At 40.6% G+C, this 25,070-nt stretch overlaps 1 protein-coding gene across 1 annotated transcript in view; it reads right to left on the minus strand.

The window, feature by feature from the left end:
• LOC126383157 (contactin-associated protein-like 4) overlaps window positions 1-25,070 on the minus strand; it is a 143,602-nt gene that overhangs the window by 35,014 nt on the left and 83,518 nt on the right. Inside the window, exons 11-17 of the mRNA XM_050033604.1 lie at window positions 20,367-20,473; window positions 15,454-15,573; window positions 13,256-13,456; window positions 11,477-11,639; window positions 8,407-8,534; window positions 7,548-7,718; window positions 2,342-2,560 (exon numbers count right to left, since the gene is read on the minus strand). Coding sequence (XP_049889561.1) covers window positions 2,342-2,560; window positions 7,548-7,718; window positions 8,407-8,534; window positions 11,477-11,639; window positions 13,256-13,456; window positions 15,454-15,573; window positions 20,367-20,473 — 1,109 coding nt within the window. The remainder of the gene's footprint in view (window positions 1-2,341; window positions 2,561-7,547; window positions 7,719-8,406; window positions 8,535-11,476; window positions 11,640-13,255; window positions 13,457-15,453; window positions 15,574-20,366; window positions 20,474-25,070) is intronic.

Here is a 25,070-nt window from a genome sequence, read left to right on the forward strand (position 1 = left end):
GGGGGCAAACACTTTTTCACACAGGGCCATGTAGCTTTGGATTTTTTTCTTCCTCATTAATGAAACCCTTCATTTAAAAACTGCATTTTGTGTTTACTTGTGTTATCTTTGACTAATGTTTAAATTTGTTTGATGATCTGAAACATTTAAGTGTGGAAAACATGCAAAAAAGTAAGAAATCAGGAAGGGGGCAAACACTTTTTCACACCACTGTATATATAAACGGAAGTCGGAAACGGAAATTCGCCTCCTCCGCCCAAATCAAACCAGAATGCCAAAAAATCAGGGGTCTGCCCCAGAGGCTGTATTCGCCGTCTGCCAGAAGTCAGACGCCGAATACAGCCGATGGGTTCCGAGAATGCATGATGTATAGTCCTGGTTGCGTGCTATTCCACAGTAGGTTTCCATTTCTCACAAAACGTGGCTCTGCAAATGTTTTATGAGGAAGAAAATGCATTCATACAATGTGTTTTTGTTAAGAGACATTGAATGTGAAGGTATTCTGTGCACGAGTGTTGGTTACTAACTGTAAACAAGCTCGCCATCAAAAGTTAAAGTAAAGCCAGCATTTGATTCACTCTTGTTTGGGGTTTCACATCACTGTAGTTGCATTTTGTCTGCGCTGTGTGTCTTGGATGCCCACTGCTTACAGTCTTTCTAACTGGGATTTATAGATATAAAAGGAATCTGACCCATGCGTACAAACATTTTGGAGATGGGAAATTGGCGACACAGATGGTGAGGTGGTGCCAGACTGTTGAAATTAAATGTGAGAGGAATCATTATATGTGTAATGACATCTCTCACACATTTAACTTTACCTCAAATCACACGTTTCTTATAGATCCACTACATAAACATTTAAATGCAGCAGTATTATTTGTGCCTGTGCTAGTGAGACATAACTTTTCCATAAACATCTTCTGACTGTACAAGATATAAGTCAACTCAGATCTCAAATTCTGCTCAATATTTCATTAGCACTGTCTCACCATCACATTCCCCTCCACCGGAGCGCAGAGGAGAGGGCTGGGGCCGGACTGTGTGCTGACTGGTGGCTGGCTGTGGTACCCACTGTGCACAGCTGGATGATGCCAGGCTGTGGCAGCTGGCAGGACTCAGCAAAGGCTGGCTTTCCTTTTCTCAATAATAAGCGTGAATATGCTGACTCATTTTCACCTCAATCACGTTAACTAGGCTTTGCCTCCACCTTTAGATCTGACCACTTTTTTTTTCCAAATTTCAGGTTTGATGAACTCACTACACTAACCGCAGCAGTAACATATTACCACACACTGCCTTTCCTTTTGTTTCTGATCGCACTGCTGTGGCCACTAAACAGTATGTGCTTTCTAACCTCCACCTCACCCACAAGCACCTCAATTTCTGTGTCAGGAAAATGTTTCCTTGGCCTTCCTCTCGGTTGTTGCCATGAATCACTGTAAAGAACCATTGATCAGCTGCCTCATGTCTATGCATCAGCATTCATGAGGTGCTTTGCAATGATCACTTATGGTTGAATGTGGGCATGTAGAGGGCGTAATATAAGGCTGCTGTACGTGTAAACGATTCCAAGTTGATTTAGGATTTATAAAAGGAAATTGTGTACTGGCAGGCGTACGCATGGTGTTGTAAATCAGAATATTGTTTATAAAGCCCTGACTACACCGGAGCGCTGTGCAGGTAGATGCCTATAAACGTAACTTTAATTGTTGTCAGTCTCTGTAAAGTCTTTGGAGACTTGCCTGTGATATAAATACACTTGACTGTGAACCCTTTTTGTCAGGTATACACTCTCTGGTAACGATGACAAAAGATGACTGCAGTGGCCTCCTATGTAAATAACTCATTCTCTACAAAAGCTTGTGAAGCAAGACAAAGCACTGTTCTTGTCTGTGTTTCGTAGAGTGCAGCCTGATGTGAACTTGCAAAAGGAACAAAGTTTTTTCTGCCGGGAGAGACTAAAAAAATATTCAACTACAAGTTCTGTGATCAAGCTGCTGACTTCAGGAGGAGGTGCAGAGACAGAAGCACTGAACTTCTGCTTCTCTGAGGAGCGATAAAAGGAGTAGGATAAGAGAAACAAGGCAAGTGTGCGTGGAAGTTAGTGCCTGAGAGATATGGAGAGACTGAAAGACACTGTCGTTCTAGTCCCAGAAGACATGAGAAAGGGCCTTGAACCCATCAGCACTCAGACTAATGAGGCCAAAGTTCACACAGAAACTCGCACACACATTTGTACAACTATAAAAGACTGTCTGACTTATAATCATAAACAGTCTATTAAAAAAGCAGAAACAGAATAATCTGACTGTGGAAAATTAGGAGAACATCTTCTAACCTATGAACAGCTGGCTGTTGAGCTGCAGGTGGAGGTGTCCATCAGCAGGAGCCTCCTGTGTGGCAGCAGGAAGTTCATCCAGTCGAAGCGACGCCTCCTTGACGTTCCGCTCGGCTCGGACTCGATGCCACTGGTTGTCGTTCAGCGGCACGCTCGACTTTACGTGAACCTCCAGCGGCCCGTTACCAACATCAAAGGAGAACACCACCTGAGTGGAGGCTGATAAAGGGGAAGAGATGGGGGTGGCAGGGAAGACAATAAGATAATGGGGAAACAGGGAGATTGGGAGGAAGGGGACAAAGGGAAGTATCAAAAGAGAGGAATTCATAATTAATGTACTGTGTGAGTCATAATTGGATGACTATTCAATTGTCATACCAACCAGTCTGACCGCATTTTATCATTTATTTGCCAAACAAAATAATTATAATAATAATGCAGCTACTCAGTTGCCTGAGGAAACAAATGTATTTTGTTGTGTTTTGTTGTGTGTGTGTGTGTGTGTGTGTGTGTGTGTGTGTGTGTTTTTTTTCTTTTCTCCAACAAATCAAATTAAAGATTCGGATACCACAGTGATTTCACTAAACTGTCACAACAAATTTTTTCCCTGCACTGAATCCAATTTAATCAAGGAGATAAGTTCAGTTCTGTCAATCAACCAGTCAATTTCTATAAAAAGTTTTATTCTTTGATAAAACTATGCCAAGATCTAAAAAGTAAATGTTGTGTCTTTGTGAAACTTTGCAAAAAGTAAACATTATGTCTTCAAATGGAAACCAAATGGAGATCTGATAATGTCTTTCTTTTGTTTGAACAGAAAACTCATTCACCAGTGTTGTTGATGAGACAGTTTAGATTTAGTTACCAACAGTCTAAGAAAGGATGAAAAAGGCCACAGACCCCACACCAGCATTTAATTTGTGCAAACAGCACGTGTCTACTGCGTCTCAATTAAGGAGAATGAGACACTGCTGAAACCTCACTTTATAATTTAGGCTTAAGGAGGCAGGTGCATTTTTTTAACATAAAAAGCTGGCATGAATCTTCACTTCAGAGCTGCGTTTTTCTCCTCAGCTTCCACAGTGCATCTAAGACCTGCCAATGCTACAAATGGGAATAGAGGCAGAAGCTTTAACAAGCAGGTAGGTTGGACTCAAGTGTATGGAGACCAAAGAAGCAGATGGGGGGGTTGTAGGGCTCCCTGTAGTTTAAAAACCCCTTCACAACAAAAACAACAACCACAAAAACCAACAGAGCCTCCACCAAGGCACACTGGTTACAGTTCTCAGAGGATAACTAAGAACACAAGACTAGAGGGTCTGGCAAGAATTTATATACTGATTACATGAAGGAACTAGACTGTGCAATGCTTCTCTCCAGACTGTGAGACTGGTTTTTATTTCAAGTTGCTAAGCCTTGCAGTGTGACAGAAAAATTGTTATTCAGTAACCTCCAGGTACGGGCAGGTGCAAACTATCCTCTGGGCTTCTCGCCCCCAGCTTCAAACTTAGTACAAAACTGCACTTGTACAGTTTAGAGGTACTTTTAGATAGAGATTTTACGTCTATAACACCAGTGAGCTTTGAAATGTATAGAAGTGTATAAAGTTATAATTAGCTCTACCATGACCGGCTACAACAGTAACATGCTGCAAAGATGTACAACTGTACAACACTGTATAACACTGTATAACACTTTGAAAGGGTGAATAACTTTTCGTATTTGATACTTTTACACATTTTACTGATAATATCTTAAAGGTCCAGTGTGTAGGATTTGGGGGCAGAAATTATTGGCAGAAATGGAATAAAATATTCATAACAATGTTTTTTCATAAGCTTATAATCACCTGAAACTAAGACTCATTGTGTTTTTGTAACCTTAGAATGAGCTGTTTATATTTACATACAGAGCGAATCCTCTTCCACCATGTTGTTCCACAGTAGCCCAGAATGGACGAAACAAACACTGGCTCTAGATTAGGGGTGTAACGATCCATTGATGTGGATTGATATATCGATTCAATGATCAACGAACAAAGTGAACATCGGTCTATATCATCATCTTGATAATCTCCATAAATTATGTTGTTAGTCCATGTTTTATGGCTGTTGGGAGATTTTACCTTCAGATGATGTAAACACAGCTCCTCATTTGAGGTGTCCTAATGTACATAATACATCTCTGCATGAACATCACTTCATTGTGGTTACATTATTTTCACGCTACTTCATTGTGTAGTATTGGTTACATGGTATTGTGAGTTTCTATTCCTGTGGGTTTTTTTTCATCTTTTTTTTTAATCAAAGTAGTTTTGAGCAGTTTTGAGGTACTTCACTACATTTCACAGGGAAATATGTTTTTCTTGTCTATGAAATGCTGTGACAGGGAATGCATCATCAATTTTTTACCTTAAATCTGTTTAAAAAAACATTCTATTCGCAAAACAAGAAATAAGTTCATTTGTGACACATTACCATAGGTTATACTAAATAACTGCACAGTATAACAAATTACTATAGCATAGCTACAACCACAACATTTAAAAACTACTCAAACCTTACCTTAATTGACTTGATTTGAAACTCTGAAAAAGGCAATTAAGCACAGAAATGACCTTTATGAACCTTTATGAAAAAATACCTTGTTTTGCGTTTTAAACTCTTGTTCAACTTCCAACTGAAATGAGGACTGACATGTTTAAAGTTCCAGACTTTTAATTTGGTGAAATTGTGATGTAGGACTTTCACATATAATGGACCTTTTCCTCACTTTTATTTGTATTTTATTTTGTAGTAGTGCTACATGTAAAGAATCTGAATAATCCCTTTGCCACTGCCCTTCTTTCTTTTTGAACCGCAGCATCATGAATCAGGACCATGGCCAGCGCCTTGGCCTCATTGTTGCTGCCTTGTTTCAGCACCACAGACAGCACCCCTGTGCTTAACATCTGTATCTACGTCTTCCATTTTCTGCTCAGCTCTCTGTTCTCTCCACCAACAGCAAAAGATTTAGGAGATCGCAGGTGAAGCAAACCATCATCCTTTTGTTGTACTCCTTGAAGGTGAGGATGTATTACTATAGGAGCACAGAGCAAGATGAAACACAATCCAAGCATCCTACAGTAACTTCATTTAGAGATTGTTCTCAGGCTCGGTGCTACAAAGTGATCTGAGGAGGCCTGCAACAGAGCAGCAGTATTCAGAGCTAGAACAACCACGCTGACAATGATTTCCCCGAGGAGAGGGGATGTTGGTGCAGCAGTGTCTCTGTATTAGATTCTGCGTGCATGCGTGTGTGTGTCCCTTCAAATCCCATTTCTAAAACAGCTTTGTCCAAAATGCAACACAACAGCAAACTAAAAAGGTAAAGTGAGGTGAAAGAGCTTCAATAGGCAAAGACTGATTCAAGGCATCTATACAAGCCGTTCTGAGTGACACCCACCACCGGTGCCCATAAATGTGTACCTCATACCATCCGCAATACTGTCATAACCATATAAACACAAGGACACCTTGTTGGGTAATACAGCTATATTTTAAATGACACAATATATGGCGGGCTATAAACACACATCTCACACCCGGCCACATTTCCATGGCACCCATAAACTAAATAACACCCTGTTGGTTATTACTGTCATAATCTAAATGACACACCATGGGGCCCATAAATGTGTGCATTACACAAGAATCAATCAACAGGAATTAATGGAGGGTCACGGCTGAAATGCCCCTGAGAGTTCATAAAGCAACTGTCAAATCAAAATCAAGGGTGCAGAAAAACCTCTGCAATGCTTATGAGTTCCTGTTTTATGGATTTCACCTTGGTTACATTTTATTTGTTGTGTTGTGAATGCAATGTTGTCCCATGTAGGCCAGCATATGTTGTCCATGGCGGTGTATACGATGTATTCAACTGTGTTCTGTGGGGGGAAGGAAATTGATCGGAAAACAACGAACAATGCAACCAGGAGCAGAACAAAATGTTGCAAACATGTAAGCAGCAACAGAATAAAACAGAAACTCCATACAAACCAGCTTGTCAAAAAGAAAAAAACACAGCCAGTTTCATCCAGCCTCAAAAGTTAAGGGATAAGTGAGAGAAAATATTTCTATCCTCTAGCCCAAGGCACTTTAATCCCAGCAATGGAAAACAAATTTTAAGGATATAAGCAGAGAGATTTATGGAACGCAGGCGTTCACAATTCAACAAAAAGCATCTAATGTATCAGAAAATTAGATTAAAGGTGAAAAAAATAAAAGTTTCTTTCTACTGCCTCTTCAAAAAGGAACACAATTAGACCAATCCCATGAGCTATAGTTAAGTAGCAGTCTATTCTGTTTGCTGCCATACTATAAATCACACACAAACCATTTAAGGTTTAAAACAAGACATTCATTGACATATATGGGGAACCCCTCCAATATTCAGATATGCTCAATGCCCTGCCATCCAATCATTAGCAGATGTTTGTCCATGAATAAACTTAAAAAATTGCCAATATTATCACTACTAGTGGCAGCACGGTAGTGTAGTGGTTAGCATCATAGCCCCACAGCAAGAGGGTTCCTGGTGGGGGAGCCCTTCTGTTCGGAGTTTGTGTCAGCGTGGCTTTTCTCTGGGTACTCCGGCTTCCTCCCACAATCCGAAGACATGCAGGTTAATTGGTGACTCTAATTCTGTAGGCGTGAATGTCAGCCTGAATGGTTGTCTGTCTCTACATGTCAGCCCTGTGATAGTCCGGCAACCTGTCCAGAGTGTACCCTGCTTCTCGCCTAATGTCAGCTGGGATAGGCTCCAGCCCCCCGTGACCCTTAACAGGATAAGCGGTTACGGAAAATAAATGAATGAATTCCTACTAGTTCTAGTATAATGATATGGTTTGTCCAAGTGGTGTTGCCGTACCCCAGCAGACGCTAGTTCTTTGAACAGGCAATACATTCTTCAATACTGTACTTGCTAGCTTTGCATAATGTTAGGATCCATTAAAGTTCCCATCAGTTGTTGATGAGGAACTCATTGTAACACCCTACCAATAATAATACTTCACTTCAGTCAGGACATGCATGACAAGGCCCTCAGGATGATTTGGTCTCCCTCAATGTTGGCGCCATAGATACAGCCTTGGTTTAAAAGACACACACACACATCCCCTCTAAGTGTTAAATTTGGATTCAGTCTTCGTCCTCCAGCTCCTACTCACAGCTCAGTTCGATCCGGATGAAGTCTTTGATGCCCAGGTTTTCAAGGAACACACCAGAGGAGGCAGTGGTTTTAAACAGGAAGGAGATATCTGCGCTCAGCTCTCCGTGGAAGGTGGGGAAGTGGAGGTACGATGTCTCCTTGTCGAAAAACGCAGCGTTCCAGAAGTTCTCTGAGAATCAAAATGAAAACTCACTGTCAAGATCTTTAAATGGAAATCAGAAACAAGTCAGCCATCCTGTGAAGGTAATTAACTGAAAACATGGCATAGCCAGTAATTCTGGCACTGCTTTGACATTTGAGTCAAATGTATTATTTAAACAGTTCATCAGAAACTGCACTTACAAAACAATTTAAGGGGGAAAGGTTTTAGTAATGCACCATGACAGCTGTAATAAAAACACGTTCATTTTCTTGAGTTTTTGAGTTTTCAAACACTACTTAAAGGAACAGTTAAGCAATAAACAAACCATATAGTGAGCTTAAGAGATGCCTTTACCTTTGGACAGAGCCAGCCTTCTGTAGCTCCTTCCAGTTTTTATGCTACGCTAAGCTAACTGACTGCTGGCTGTAGCCTTATAACAGACCAATAGGAGTAGCTACTATCTTTCGTCTAACTCTTTGCCTGAAAAGCAAATAGAAGTGTTCCCCCCAAAAATTAGACTGTTAACTGAAGGCAATTCTGGGCAGGAAAAAAACGGAATTAAAAGGTCACTATGTGAAGAAAACCGAAGACTTGCATGAGGATTTGTTTTTCAAACAAAACCAATATTTGTTTTGTCTGCCAGTTTAGCAGTTTGACAGAATAAATGAGAATCATATTGTAAAGAGACAACTACTGAAGAATGGGTTGGACTTACTGTCTCCATGACAACGGAGCGGTCCCACCCTGTAGGCAGCCTCTGACCCCGGCCTCTGGATGTCACCCAGCACCAGAGACCTGACAGGGAGGCTCTCTTTATGGGTGAGCAGGCCCGAGTCTTCAGCCCTGGTGGAAAAAATAAAGACGAAACAAAAATAGTTGAGTAAGTAGGAGATGACGGATGAATTTGACAAAGAAGCAGGATGAGGAGAGGAAAGAAATAAAATGGAGAGGTAGGGGGAGGATAAGGACAATATTAATATGCAGAAGAAGAAAAAGGGTGGACGTGGAGAATCGACAAATACACTCACAAATCCCAAATTATGATCCTTTGCTTGCATGGATTTATTGGTGTTTGTTTTGAATGTTACATCACTGTTGTGACAATATTACATGGTGTAACTAGCTGATGAAAACATTGCAGTACGTAGGTGCAATCTCTCTGGGACCTATTTATTCCTAAACTGAATTATAGCCGTCCTGACAGTAGACATCCATCCCTGGCAGTTCCTGGAACAGCTACTCCCCAAACAAGACACCTCCTGTCCATTTACGCCCACACACAGCTTCACGCACTTAAGATAATCCGCCTGTTAGCCTTGCTGCTGAGGATAGTTCTGTATAAAAAATATATCCAGGACTAGAAGAAGTGGAAGCGAGGAGTGTATACAGCACTTTGAGAGTGTGATGAAATATTGAAGAGCAGCAGCTCGGGTCTGTAAAAATAGAGTTGCCATTGCACAAACAGTTTGTACTGGGAAATGATATAAGGCAGGAAGTGAGGCAAAGGCAGGATTGATTTCAACATGGGCAAAGCTAAAACTGTTGTGTTTTTGCTCAAATCATCCCAGTCGATTTCTTGTTTGCTTCACTGCCAAAGTTACAAGTCACTTTGCCAAACTATGTTTAGTATTCTACTAAGGAAATTAGGGTTAGGGTTCTGATGCAATGTGCACAAACCTGGCCACCCACTAGGACGCAGCAGACTAGCAGAGGCCAATGCATGCTGCAGCTATCATGGACGGAGGTAGTCCAAAAGTACTACAATGTTGAGCATTATGTTGTAGGTGACGATAGGAAGCAGATAATAGTGGTGCGACGTTTGCAGCTCAAAAATCAGTGGCACAACATCCAACTTTATTTGTCACTACAAAAACCACAGAGAAACATATTTGAATGTGCCTTTTAAATTAACTTATTAGTTTATTGGCTGATGAAATATAGAAAGCTAACATTTGACCAGCTCATCAGGATTTCATGTGACTTAACTTGTGACTTGCTTAACCTGAGCAATGACTTGACTTGTAACTTGCTTGATTTCCACCACAGTAATGTGGGACTTGCTTGAGACTTTAAGGTTAAAACTTGAGACTTGTTTGTGGCTTGTGCATGGGTGACCTACTCCCAGCTCTGAGAGCAAAAATTCAGTTGGGAAGACTACACCTCAATTTAACACAACATGCAAGACATCCTAAAAAGTCTTAACTCAAAAAGCCTAGTCTGGATCCACTACAGCCCAAAAATTATAGGCCAATTTCCAAATTGCCATACATATCAAAAATTTTAGAAAAAGTTGTAGCAGAGCAACTCGCAGTGTTTTTAGAGAATCATGATGTCTTGGACATATTTCAGTCTGGTTTTCGCAACAAGCACTTCACTGAAACCACACTACTTAAAGTCTCCAGTGACATCTTGATGTCAGCTGATTCTGGTAAACACACAGTTTTGGTTCTGTTAGACCTTTCATCAGCTTTTGACACGGTCGACCATAATATTTTCATTAATAGACTCCAGGATCTGGTTGGGTTCTCTGGTTTGGTTTTAAAGTGTTTTTTCTCTTACCTTTCTGACAGATGTTTTAGTGTTTCTGCAAACCATATCATGTTTGAAACAACAGGGCTGTCATGTGGGGTACCTTAGGGCTCTGTCCTAGGACCCATTCTGTTCCTTTTATACTTACTTCCCCTTGGACAGTTAATTGGACAATTTAGCAACGTTTCATATCATCTCTATGCTGATGACATCCAGCTGTACTGCTCATTCAAGGCCACTGAGCTCCATAAACTGTCTTCCTTAATTAACTGCCTGACTATCATCCAACAGTGGTTAAGTGACAACTACCTACAGCTGAACTCAGACAAGACGGAAACATTAATTATTGCCCCCGATAGCATTATCGCCCAGATTAAGCAGCATATTGGTGCTCTAGGCTTGTCTGTCCTGCCAAAGATGAGGAACTTAGGTGTTATTTTTGATTCAACGATGTCCTTAGAGCATCACTCAAAACTAGTAACAAAAAATTGCTTCTTCCATCTGAGGAACATTTCCAAAATAAGAACACTGGTGTCAAAGGCTGAACTGGAAATGATTATTCATGCTTTTATTTCATCTCGTTTAGATTATTGTAATAGTCTTTTTACTTGTTTTAATAAGAAGGATCTTGACCATCTCCAGGCTGTTCAGGACTCTGCTGCAAGGCTTTTAACCCACACAAACAAAAGGGCACACATCACTCCTGTTTTAGCATCTCTGCACTGGTTACCAGTGCATTTTAGAATTCATTTTAAAATTTTAGTTCTCACTTTTAGAGCCTTGCAGGGACAAGCTCCTTCTTACCTGTCTGATTTTATACAGCCGTACACTCCCACCCGCAGTCTGAGGTCATGTGACCAACGGCTGCTAGTTGTTCCTCACACACGCTTAAGGACCAGAGGTGACAGATCATTTCAAGCAGTAGCTCCCAGACTGTGGAATGCTTTGCCTTTCTCACTACGCTGTTTAAACTCTGTTAATACTTTTAAAACGTATTTAAAGACTCTTTTATTTAAACTGGCATTCGGTTAATTGTGTTTTGTTTTTTTGTTTTTTCTCCTCATATATCTATGCATCTTTGCATTTATGCTCATACTTTGTGTTTTGTTTTCTTTGTTATTGTTCTAACTTTTGTGAAGCACTTTGTGGTTTTTACCTGTGAAAGGTGCTCTATAAATAAAGTTTACTTACTTACTTAACCTTGTGACTATGAACGATGAGAAAAAATATATAAATATGTGTGATAATTTCAGTACCACTCCATGCGGTCAGCGTCACAGTTGCAGTAGTGTTGTGGGTCTACACAGTCGCCCTGCAGACCACAGACACACTGCTGGCTGCCTGGCTGAGCTCCGCCCCAATACGTCTGGACACGACCAGGACCGGGACCACCGAGCCACCAGCTGAATGGAGAGCCCTCTGAAACACACACACACAATCAGCAACAACTGATATGCATCTCATATTTGAGGACATGTTTGTTTGTTCACAAAAAAAGTCAGATCAGAATAATCAGACTGATGTTAAAGGCTGAAATATGTTTCGGAAAACATTTAAGGTGAGCAAAATTAATACAGTAAGAGAATCTTGGTTTATTATTGAGCAGCGCTGCTAAGTTTTACAGTTTGGAGTTTGGTCTGTGTTTGAGAGAGAAAGAGAAAGAAATGGGGCGGGTTTCTCTCTCATGAAAATCATCAGAGTATCACTTTAAGTGTTGCTTTCTCTTCACTTCCCCTGAGAAAAGTTGCAGAGTACATCTTGGCTCTTACAATAAAACTAAAAACACTTTTTGGACAACATAAACATTGAGGCTATAAAATAAAAATGTCCGCTATTGTGTGCTAGGAGCATCATTAATATGAGAACATTGTGAGTTAGGGTCAGGAGAGGTCCATTCATTTCCTCATTCCAAAAATCAGCTCCCTTTACGTTGCTTTTATTTCATGTTTTTTACTGGAACTTCTCTCCTGCACAGCATCACTAAAGTATGTCCATAAACACTGCCTGGACATGCAATACTCATTTCATGCACTCATGTACAGACGGCAGCTTTTTAAACAAGTACACTTTACTGTAAGCCACTCTGAGTATTCTTTAAATGCCAAGAAAATAAAACACTCCATTTATTTGTCCCTTCCCCTCCTCTCTCCTCAATCCATCTGTTTGCCCCAAATTGTTGTCCATCTTGTTTTCCTGCCAACTGACTTTGCTACAACCAGACAGACCATGGATAAAGGATCATAATGCATTAGATAAATGTAAAATTTATGTAAGTTAAACTATCATCATGGATAGTTTCCTGTCTGCTTTGTCTTTGGCAGCGTTTTGCCACAAGTAAACATTGTTCTTCACAGCTCCATGGTCAATTAATGAGTTGTAAACCTGATGGAGACAGAGAGACACTGAGCAGACCTTTGAAAAAAACAAAAAAACAAAACTTAATTGGACTCAATCTAAAAGAAGGAGACATTTAAACAAATCGTACACAATCAATTCGTCTGGCTCACTAGTAAAAAGGAAGAAAATCCTTGGAGCCTGATTAAGTTTAGAGCAATGAGCGTAGCAATCATTTTGTTTCGTCTGGTAGAGCGAGAAAGATGTGTGGAGCCGCAGGGAGTCGGATTATTTTCTCCAGAGGTTTTGTTTTTGAGCAAAACGCCTCATAACTCACTCTGATAAAATTAGATTCAAAGACAGCAGAAAAATGTAAAACAACTATCCATGCGGTTCGGTGGTTACATCTTGAGTAAATCAAGTCCTTGATAGAAAAGAAAAACACTAACAGAATATTTTACTACTTCAAAGATGATCATTTGTTTTGCCCTTGTTTTGTCTGAGTAAAACCTTTTTTTTTTTTTGTGCCGGAGGCAAATGAAGCACAAAGGATCTTTCACAAAGCCAGCCTGCATCAACACGCTTCAAGTTAGGCCTTATTTTTCTGGTTTTAATCCGTGCGAAGAAAATCTGAGTCTGGCCAGTGACAGAGCTAAATACACTGTTACCTACATTTCTACATAAACAAAAAGAGCCCTTACCTGGAGTGTTAAGGAGGCGGGACTTCCTGCAGTGGTAGGACAGCTCCTGTTCGCAGTATTCTGATTGGCTAATGGCGGCCAACAGTTGCTCTTCTTTAGTCGAGTAGTCAAAGTGAACTGAATGCTGGTTTCCACCTGGAGATGGTCGGAGTCTGGTCAGCTCTGTGTTGTTGTGCTGGATGACCATCCATGTGTCCTCCTCTGTAGACAGACAGAAGCAGATAGTATCTTCTTCCCATCCCTGTTTTAACCTTGAGTTGTAACTTTTCTGTCCTCTTTCTATTTCACTTTTTTTTTGTCTTAAAGTGGAAAAGCTTCTGCACGCTGTTTTGCTTACAGCTGCACTGACAGAGACATCTGGAGTAAAATTATTTGCACACACACACACACACACACACACATGCACACACATTTTTCCAATGATTGTAAGCACAATTCATATATATATAAAGAGAATCTGCTGGGTCTTGACATCTTCCAATGATGGCGGCATACTGGCGTTTGTGTTGGTTTTTGCAGCCAAAAACAGAGCAGGTAGTGTTGTTTACTGGTGGGCACAGACATCACAATGGCCGGCAGCAGGGACAATTCAGCAGGTACTCCTTGGGTGGGGGTTTTCACCTAGCTGGAGGTAGTTCTACACTGATTCACCCCAGAACCTGAGTGCCATACAACTCCACAGGGTGCCATATCCAGCAACAAATCTGACACGCTCATGGTACACACATGTTCTGATATAGAGCAGACGAAAAAAAGAATGAATGGTCTTTTCTCACAGTTTAGGGGACACACCAGAGACACACCTTTTATGTTAAAAAAAAAAAAGCCATGAAAAAGTCCATTGTGCATAATATGCCACCTTTAAATTTGCCATCACCAAAATAGCACCAAAATAAATTACATTGTTTGAAACATTGGGTCCACTTCATATTAGTGCGTCGGTGCTTCGCTTAACAGGTAAGGGCGGGGGCCGGGAAAGCTGTTTAATTGGAATGTAATTTTTTGGTCAGTGGCCACAGCCACATAATCATCTGGTGACAAAACTATGACTGTTGGCCTACAGAGCAAAAAACCATGGTAGCCTTCCATGTCTATAAATAATCGCTTACATGGACAGTAATGTTCACAATATGATTTTATGTAAGTCTGAACGACAGTTATCAGTTCTCTGTCTTATCAGTCTCCCTTGACTTGTTTGTGTTTGTATGAGCCATGTGGTCATGTTGACATAAACGCCGCTGTTGCCTTTGAAATTCTGCTGCACATCTGATGTATCTGCGAGCTACAATAACTGTCAAATGATGTGCAGACTTAGCCTATTTGGCGCACTGCATGTGTACACTGGTGTGGTAATGATGCAGACCGGGTGCTGGCCCCGCAATGGGGTCCTCAGCAAAATGGAGGAAAGATGAGGGAAAATACGGGCAAAAAAAACCTTTCATTATCATCACTGCATCATCACAGTATTAAGAGTAAGGAAATATTTTCAGAAGTTCTTGTTTTGTGATTTTTTTTTTATTTTTATTTTTTTTACATCTGCCCTCTTAGTGCCAAAGGATTTTTAAAAACATCTTGCAAATAAGGGGCCCCTGCCATAAGCTAATGCTATTTGGGCGACCTAGCATTGAAAAGTTGGGAACCCCTGGTCTGAAACCTCTTGAGCAAACACACACACTGCCATCCAGGTAATTAGGTAAAGAAAATATGTTTTCTCCTTCAAACCTATCAAAGGACTAGTCAATGACAGAGGTAAATAAATGTGCCAGTATTCATCATAAATCCATACAGAGCATTACTCTAACATCCATATATCACCAAACTATCCAAATGTCAGCAATTATGTAAATGTAGCAAACTGATGCAGATGGCCAGAAACACGTAAAAGGAGATAAATATTAAATCAGCTATGTTCTTTATCATCATGATACAAATGATATAAAGCACCAAAACATATACAGACAGGGAGATGAATGTTGGAGACAGAGAGGAAAGGAAGAAAGAGAGCCTTGTAAAAAAGGGGGATGGAAGATAAAGTGGATCAGAGCATGGTGAGGATCATCATTTACAATTATGTGAATCTTAATCATAAAAAACGTTGAGTGATGGTGGAAGGAGGAGAGTGTGTGTGTGTGTGTGTGTGTGTGTGTGTGTGTGTGTGTGTGTGTGTGTGTGTGTGTGTGTGTGTGTGTGTGCATCACCTGTCATGTTGCAGTAGACCAGCTGTGGTTTGACTGGTCCGCTGCCGTCCACGTCGATATAAAAATGTCCCGACGTGTTGCCGTTGTGTTTGTACGCCTCGCAGGACTGTTCGTACACAGCTGGGAGGAAAATAATGAGATCAGCTCAACATGAATCACATCAACATCAACACATCAGCTGGCAGACGCACACAGGAGCTGTGAGGGGATGATGATTACACACTGTGGAGGATTATGGGCGCTGCCACCATTGAATCACCGTCTCATAACCAGAGTGAAGAGAATCATGTGAAGTTTTATTTCTGCAGCAGCGTCCCATAAAGTGAAGACTGATCCAACTGGAGAGGAGGGTAATGACTGATGGGAGTACAAAGACTCCATAAATAAAACTTTAGACCTTTATCAGCCCTGCCTCTTCCTCGCTGTCTCCATAAGTCTTCCTCCCTCCTCCCTTTGCCTCTCACACACACACACACACACACACACACACACACACACACACACACACACACACACACACACACACACACACCAGTGCATCCTCTGCAATCAAAGAATTAAGCCCTTCAAGTCAAATCCATATCTGAAGGTTCCCACACTCTGCTCACCTGTTTATCTCTCTTCTTCTCCACAGCCAACGGCCTTTTATTCATCACATTCCCTCAGCTGGTTAGAAAAAGGTTTCGCAGATTCGTCAGCAATAAAAATGAGACCAGAGGTGAACCGTGTGGGAAACTCTTCTCTTTTGGTTTCAAGGATTTGATTCGAGGGAGTCGGTACAGAACTGGTAGATCTCACCAATGCTCACCTCACTGCTGAGGTTTTATTTATGCATTCAGTGTTTGGCAGCTTAGTCACAGCTACAGTCTCATTAACCTTCATCATATCACTCACATACAAACAGGTTTTAAAAATATTCTGCAGCAGGGGAAAGTACTAAGGCAGGCATCACATGCAGCCACAGGGATTGTTTTATTTGAAAAATGTCCCCAGACATTAACTCTTTTTTTTCTTTTGTACGGTCATACCACACAATGTGCAGCCATTATGCTAAAACCTGCACAACTGTAATTGCTGAACAACACTACTGGTAAGTGCATCTGTGATTGGCAGATTAAAGACGAAACTGTATACTGGGCCATTTGGAGCTGCCACCTTGAAAACTCTCTTAAATACCATTGACATGAATAAACTGACATGTGCATAAAAGTAGCACTGTGGAAACATACCAGCAGTCTCCAGGCTGCTCCATTCATTAATTTATCATCCCTTAAGCATTTGCTTAAAAGCCATAGCTTTTACTTTTCTGCTGTAAGTCATATTGGTTGATTTTCTTTTCTTTTACCTCCTTGCTGAAATATGTAAAAGTACGTACTTAAAAGGAAGTTCATTATCTGCCTCTCCAGCACTCTTTCCTCTTACATGTTGTCTTTCACTTGATACCAGTTTCAGAATTTCTATCTGTCACAGCTCTCCTTGTCTAAATCTATCTCCCACTGATGCCCCCAGAAATTTTTCAAAGGGGTGGCCAGATGGAGCCACTGAAAATCTTTGGGTGGCACACCAAAACCACAAGTCATAGCTGAAATTCAGGAATTAAATTATGCTGTTTTAATAGTCCATATATAGCCTACTAGCTGAAAACTGTCATTTTGGAGAGTTAAGGAATTGCATATTAATATACTTTGGTTTCTTATTTTACAAGTACTATTACTAATTACCTGATGTGTATAGAATAATACTAGAACTGTTACTATTTTGAGTTTCACAACAATCCTACTTTAATATGTTATGTATCTGTATACACATGTGTTAGACAATTCATTGTTCTCCTAATAGGCTAGTTGTCCTTTTCCTTAAAAAAGACAAATACACAGCTTTAATTTGAAATGGGAAATTGCTTGTAAGGAATAAAACATTTACTGCCTTCTCAAGTTTAGGGGAGACTTGTAGGTACCCACAGAACCCATTTTCATTCGGATATCTTAAGGTATGAATTCAAGGGATCCCTTTGAAAATGGCCATGCTAGTTGCTCTCCTGCCAAAATTTAGCCTAACTTTTAGGGAATTCTTTAGCACCCTTCCTGACAGGCTATGCTGACATGATCGGAGTCAATGGATGCCTTACATTGTGTGGTTTCACAAGTCACCACCTTAGAGCCCCAATTAAAAATGAGTGCGCTGCAGCCTCTTAAAGACAGTAATGTTGGCATCCAAGTATTTTTGCTAGGGTGGGCCAATGGGGGGGGCAGCAAATGCGCCATGTGGGTTGCGCCACAAATCTGCAATAGCAACATTTTGAAGGCAACATAATGCTGCCAAACAATGTTTTATATCAACATAATTAGGAAACATTTGACTAACAGCACATTTAATTTCTCCACTCTTGCTCTCTCATTACGATATTCACTAACAGGAACTAAAGTGTAATTCAGGTTTGATTCAATGATGCAACATAGTTGTGTATAGCACCTAGTTAACACTGGGAAAAATCATGGTCTTAGTTAAATATCAAAAAAGTCAAAAATGACTCAAAGCACAAACACAACATGTTTACTTTATTGGCATTCACCTAGAACTAGGAATTTTTCCTTTTTCCTTTTACCTTAACCAAAGTGAATACTAATGGTACGTTTGTTTTGTATTCGGAGGACGGAAATTCCCAGTTCCCAGTCGGAAGTTTAAACTCGGAAACTCAGAGCAACCGCATCAACCCCGACTTACGAATTCAAGATGGCTGCCGGTCACATACATAGTGAGTAAACACTCTGCTAAAGTACTGTTTATAGCAATGTTATCTTATTTGTTTTACATTAGGTCGGCCATAACCATAGTACTGTTCAATTTTTATCTGTGGGCATGTTGCTACGCTGTCTGTATGTGCAAAATACCACATAGAGCATTGTTATCAACTCTCAACTCAACTCAACTCAACTCAACTCAACTCAACTCAACTCAACTCAACTTGTATAGCCCTTTAAAACAGCCACACCTGAAACAAAGTACTGTACATAAATAGACAAAGCAACACAGGGACATAAAACAATTAACAGGAAATAAATACTAAAATAATTGTTTATTGTTTTTAAAACAATTTAAAAACAATAAAACAATAAATAAAACAAACTATAAAACACTAAAACAGAAGCAGAGTCTCATGCAGAGTTGAAAGCCAAGGAATAAAAATGGGTTTTTAGACGAGTTTTAAAAATGGACAGTGAGGAGGCTTGTCTTATGTGGAGGGGTAGCTCGTTCCACAATTTAGGAGCGGCAACGGAGAAAGCTCTGTCCCCTCTGAGCTTCCGTTTGGACCTCTGCACCTCCAGAAGCAGCAGATCAGCTGACCTGAGGCACCGAGCAGGAGCGTAGGGGTGAAGAAGCTCAGAGAGGTAAGGTGGGGCCAGACCATTTACAGATTTAAAAACTAATAAAAGAATCTTAAAATGGACTCTAAAGTGCACAGGCAGCCAGTGGAGGGAGGCCAGGATGGGAGTTATGTGCTCCCTCTTACGTACTCCAGTTAACAGGCGCGCAGCTGCGTTTTGCACCAACTGGAGACGTGCGAGGGAGGACTGGCTGACTCCAAAATAAAGTGCATTACAGTAATCCAGCCAAGATGTAATAAAGGCATGGATTACTGTTTCAAAGTGCTGTTGTGCAAGGAAAGGTTTCACATTAGCCAGCTGTCTAATTTGAAAAAAGCTGGACTTCACTACAGAGCTAATTTGCCGATCCAATTTAAAATCACTGACCATCTTAAAACCCAAGTTTGAGACTGTTGGCTTTAAAAAATCTACAAAGGCCACTGGGACCAAACACCATCACTTCTGTTTTTTTCTCATTAAAATTTAAAAAGTTCAAGGCCATCCAGTCTTTGATGTCTTCAAGACATGCCAGAAGTGGTGTGAGTGAGAAGGCATTTTTCTTTTTTAGCGGCACATATATCTGACTATCGGCAGCATAAAAGTGGAAAGAGATGCCATGCTTTCTCAGGATGGATCCCAGGGGCAGTAAATACAAAGAAAAAAGCTGGGGCCCTAAAATCGACCCCTGTGGAACCCCATACGGCAGTAGAGCAGAGCTGAATTTTGAGTTTCCAAGGCTTACACTCATGCTTCTGTCAGCCAGATACAATATGAACCACTCCAGTGCAGTAACACAGATGCCCACTAGGTGGCGAAACCGAGCCACTAGGGTATTGTGGTCCACGGTGTCAAAAGCTGCTGTTAGGTCCAATAAAACAAGAATTACAGGGTCACCAGAGTCATTTGCCAGGAGGATATCATTAAAAACTCTTAGTAAAGCTGACTCAGTGCTATGCAGAGTTTTAAAGCCTGATTGAAAGATCTCCAGGATATTATGCTCATCTAAAAACAATTTTAGCTGAGCATGAACAACTTTTTCTAAGATTTTGGAGATAACTGATATTGCTGACAGTGGCTACGGCTAGCCTTGTGGGTGTCCATGTTTTTTTCCGACTGTTGTCAACTAGAATGCAAGAACTGTTGTCAACATGGAGTGACGTCATTCCCACTTCCGACTTCCGACCTCCGAGTACAAAACAAACGCACCATAACAACATGTGGGACTCAGGATGCAAAACCTGGCTTTCAGTGTCAAAGTCCTGTGCTTTGTACATCACCATCCACACCAACCACCCCCCTGTGACTAAAACTTAATACCTAACATAAACCAGGCTGCATTATCCAGTTTCCCTCCCTCTGCACAAAGTGAAATGGAGCATCCATGTATCATCGGCTGAGTGCTCAATACCTGATGGGTACTTAAAAGCAGCAGGTCACAACACAAAGAGAGTGGGAGGAACTGGTGGGTCACTGGTGGCTGAGAGCACTTCATGGTTCAATCTGGTCCTTCTATCCATTAGTTACTGTATGTGCTGATGTTTGACTTACAGCTGTGGCAAGTTGCTCTGCTGTAGCCGCTCTCAGAGCAGTTACAGTGGAAGACGGTCCAGGACTGACTGCAGCGGCCGCCATGTTCACAACGACTGGGAGAACACCTGAGAGAGAGAGAGAAGTTTATCGTAAAGTTTCTTTTTAATTTTCGTAGTCCCAAACAAAATCCCTAATTGACACCTGTGTGGGAGGATTTATTTTTCTTGTCAGGATAAAAACAAAACAAAGAGAAAATTGTATTATTATATATTTTTTTATATATACTGAAACAGCGGATCTGAAAAATCCATTTGCTTGTTTTGGCAGCTCGAACATTTGGAAACAATTCTGCACAGTTTACTGCCAAAAACCTTTCAAACAGGACAAAAGCAGTCCATGCCAAAAAACACCTTTCATCCGTTATTGTTAAGAGAAGAAAACTTTTTTGTTTGTTTGAAAAAGCAGCTGAAGCAATTTATTTTGCTGAGTCATTTATCTTACAATGAGGGTGCAGGCTCAGTGTTTCTGGCTGTCGGGAGCAAACCTTTGACCTTTTGGTGTTACTCTGTAGATGATGATAGATGGTGATGATCGGCAAAAAATGCTTTCAAACTTTCACTATCCTCACAAAAAAGTCTGCTTGAAATATATTTCAAAATGAGTCTGTTACATAAAGCTTTTTCATTAAATAGGCAGAAAGCATTTCAAATTATGTTTACCCAGGCATATTTGTTTCATGGCCAAATGTGTGTAGGAGGGTTAGGAATAATGTAGTAAAAAGAGAAAATATTTCATCTTTAATATTTGGAGGAGGTCATGTTTTCCATTTAGGAAACATGTTGTGGGAGGTGGTTGAAAAAAAAACAACCTCTGAAACATTTTGTTTCTGGTGTTGAGTGGAAAGTCCGCTGCTCACCCTTCCTCAAGAAAATTAAAATCAAACATATTTCCTTGCAGCTTTCATTTAGTTGATGTCATTTAGAGAAAACTTTCATTCTGACAGAACATAAAAAACATGGCCTTGCCTAAAATACACAACCTGAGGTCCATCATTTAGATGAATCAACATCTTTAATCTTGTGCTGCCAGAACTCCATTAGCAAGCTCAAGTTTGGGGAAAATGTCATCAAAGGATTTAGATAACTGTAGCAGGATGACTGTCATTTTTAAAAACCTTCTCTCTGGACTTTGGTTGGATACAAACAACTTCTCCAGAGTACAAAAGTTAACTGTTACCCTGCCTTTTTTACAGAATGGGCAAGATGTCGTAGAAATCTGCCTATTCACGATCACACTCTTCTGACTGTTCCACTGATAACAAGTCTTTAAAGGTATACGTTCATATTTACGATACGACACGATATGATACAATATGATACGATGCGCTACAATATGATATGATATGATGCAATATGATACGATACGATACGGTACGGTACGGTACGATATGATACAATACGATACGATGCGCTACAATACGATATGATATGATGCGATATGATACGATACGATACGGTACGGTACGATACGGTACCGTGTGGTATGGTACGATAAGATGTGATACAATACAATCCGATAAGATATGCTATATAGTTTATTGTCCCTGTAGGGAAATTCGTCTTGGACTCTGGGGCTGCACAAGTATTGCTGCCTTACAATAATAGTCCAAAAGAAATAAAAACATAAACCATAAAAACACATACTACACATAACAGCATTACTGTTACTGTTTGGACACGGTATCGCCAGTGAAAGCCAACCCCAGTGTTTTTGGAACATGCTTTGTTTGCTTGGCATTTCGCCTCACTATATTTGCATTTTTTTTGGCCCTGCATACAAAATTTTTGTAGTTCCCTCTTGGATTTGTGCTGCTTAAGGTCTAGCATCTGGTTGCTGCCTTTTTATAAAGTTCCAACCTCACCTGCTGTTCTCAGGAACAGCCCAAACTTAAAAATTAAAAGGAAATACAGGCAGAGGTCAGAGTACAGGCAGATAAATACACTGCCATGCACTTCTAGTGGGCCATAAATGATGATTAAGAGGGATTACTTTCTGTGTGACTCTATACATACTCCTGTATAGTATACCTTTAAATCCCATGAAGTTTGTCATGACATAAAAAGACAATAAACTCTAAGACAATAAATAAAAACATCAAGTGACATCATTCTGCTGAACTATGAAAGAGAAACATACAGACAAGATAAGTAAAAGGCAACTAGCTGTATTTTTAAAGACAGTTGGATGCACCTTTCTTGCTAAGTGTTGCTCTGCCTGAGGAAACATGTTGCCTGCTGTGCACGTTGCATTACAGCCACTCTGTTATTTGCACTGTGTGCACTTTTGTGTGACTTGTGGGCACCAGGAGCTTTCAAACTGTCTTTATATTGATCCTGTCTTGGCCTCTTTTGAAACCCCTTTTTCTTGATGTATCCGAATAAAATAACTGTATTTTTGTCTACATGGAGTGTCTCCATGGCCGACTCCTGCAGCAGGGTTTGATTCACAGAGACACACACGGATACAAAAACATAATAATAATAACCACTTTACTCCAATACCATGTCATCAGTTCTCACTTCTACCTTTGTGAGTGTGCACAGTGTGTTTGTGTTTTTTTTTTTGCAGGGCTGGAAAACTGCATGATACCATTTATATCATAACATTGAAAAATGCATGTTTGGAATGTAAATGTATGTGACGGTATTTGGGTGTGTGTTTGCCTAAACCCAGGCAGGAATATTGAAGAGAAAACAGATGACTGCACAGAATCTACAAGCTCCCCTGTATTTAGATAAAAGCACTGACTCAGCAGCCTGTCAGCCTGCTACAATGTGATTTTTACCTCCATTTATCTCCCCACTGTTCTGATACAAAGTGAGCTATTTAGCATTCATATTAAATTCATGTTAAATTTTAACCTAAATTACAGCTGCCTGCTGCTGTCCTATTCTGTATTAGTGTGTAAGGCATCTATCTGTTAGAAACATTAATAGATATGATTCTTCAGGCTTTCTGTGTTAATTTCTTTGATCAGCCATGATGATGAAGATGATAAGGATGACAGAGATGAAGAAGATGCATGAGACTTGGCTTCTACCCTCCTTTACCTGCACCAGTCACAACGTTGTATACCACACAGAGGAAGCATAAAAGAGATAAAGACCGTAACCCATCCACCCTTCAGTCAAATACACACACACACCCCAGGCTCATATCCACACTGCCACCCCACACTAAGGCTATGAAAACACAACGCTGATTGCTTCTGACAACCATTTTCTCCCGCAGAGACAAAACAATGCAGTGTCACTGATAGATAACCAGTTGAGTCTCTTTCAGACTGCAGCCTCATTTAAAACCACAAATCCATTGAAATGTCATTCACAGACATACAGTCGGCCATGAAGTGCCCATAGAGCAAACCTTTAAACACTAACTCAGGGTCCAACAGCCCACCCCCACCTTAACATTGACTTTCTTACATGTGTGTCTCATGCACTGTTCATATGTATACCGATGAAAAAAATGTATCAAAATTTGTGTATTAACCCACATAATCATCCATCCATCCATTTTCTAACCGCTTATCCTCTTGGGGGTTGCGGAGGGTGCAGGAGCCTATCCCAGCTGACAGTGGGCGAGAGGCAGGGTACACCCTGGACAGGTTGCCAGACTATTGCAGGGCTGACATGTAGAGACAGACAACCAGTCACACCTACGGACAATTTAGTGTCACCAATGAACCTATCCCCAATCTGCATGTCTTTGGACTGTGGGAGGAAGCTGGAGTACCTGGAGAAAACCCACGCTGACACGGGGAGAACATGCAAACTCTGCACAGAAGGGCTCCCGCACCCGGGATTGAACCACATAATCATGAGCCGGTAATTTCTGTATAGGTATTTAACGTCATCAGGGAGGCTGTGATCACATGACCAGTGTGCTGACGAGAGTAAAGAAGGAAGTAGTACAAAAGAGCCAAAGTCCATATATGGAGGAAGATTGGGGTGGTGCACGGGTCAAACAAACGCATCACTTTCCCCCAGGAGATCAGTGTTTGGTGCCGTGTAAAACCAAGTGAACTGTGAGATATTTTAAGGTAGGGTGTCACCATGTCCTAAACCTAACCTATGTAACTTCACTTGCCTAAACCTAATCTACATAACTTTACATTAAGTACGTAACGTTACGTTAAGTACGTAACATGATGGTGCCATTTGTAGGGTGCTAATTTGTTAAATATCATACGATACATTATTCCTCCTGATGAGAAACTCAGCTCAAACACATGCAATCAGAACTACGTCATTTAAGAGACATTAATATGATACCTATTGAATGTACAAATGTAACATGGTTGGCAGAAAGAGTAAATGTACAAAGGCAACATTTTCTTCTGGTGACCGGGCTGGTGTGTGTTAATTTTTTTTCTGAGGTGACCTAAAATGAGCAGGAAGGTTAGGTAACACAAGGTGTTATATTGTAATGGAGAGGCGCCTTGTGGCTTTGAGCTCCATTTGTGCTGTTAATGGAGTGTTTGCTTTGGCTAATAATACCCTTTGCTACTGGCAACAATAATAACACACACACTCACAAACAGACCGCTGCAGATATAATAACCTGCTCTGAAGTATGACCACCACATTGAAGCTTTGCCGGTGAGTCCATTTTCTACCCAACTTTCCAGTGCACTATATCCCATGGGCCCAAAATGTAATC

This window comes from Epinephelus moara, chromosome 21, assembly GCF_006386435.1.
Source record: "Epinephelus moara isolate mb chromosome 21, YSFRI_EMoa_1.0, whole genome shotgun sequence".
In the NCBI taxonomy this organism is placed as follows: Eukaryota; Metazoa; Chordata; class Actinopteri; order Perciformes; family Serranidae; genus Epinephelus; species Epinephelus moara.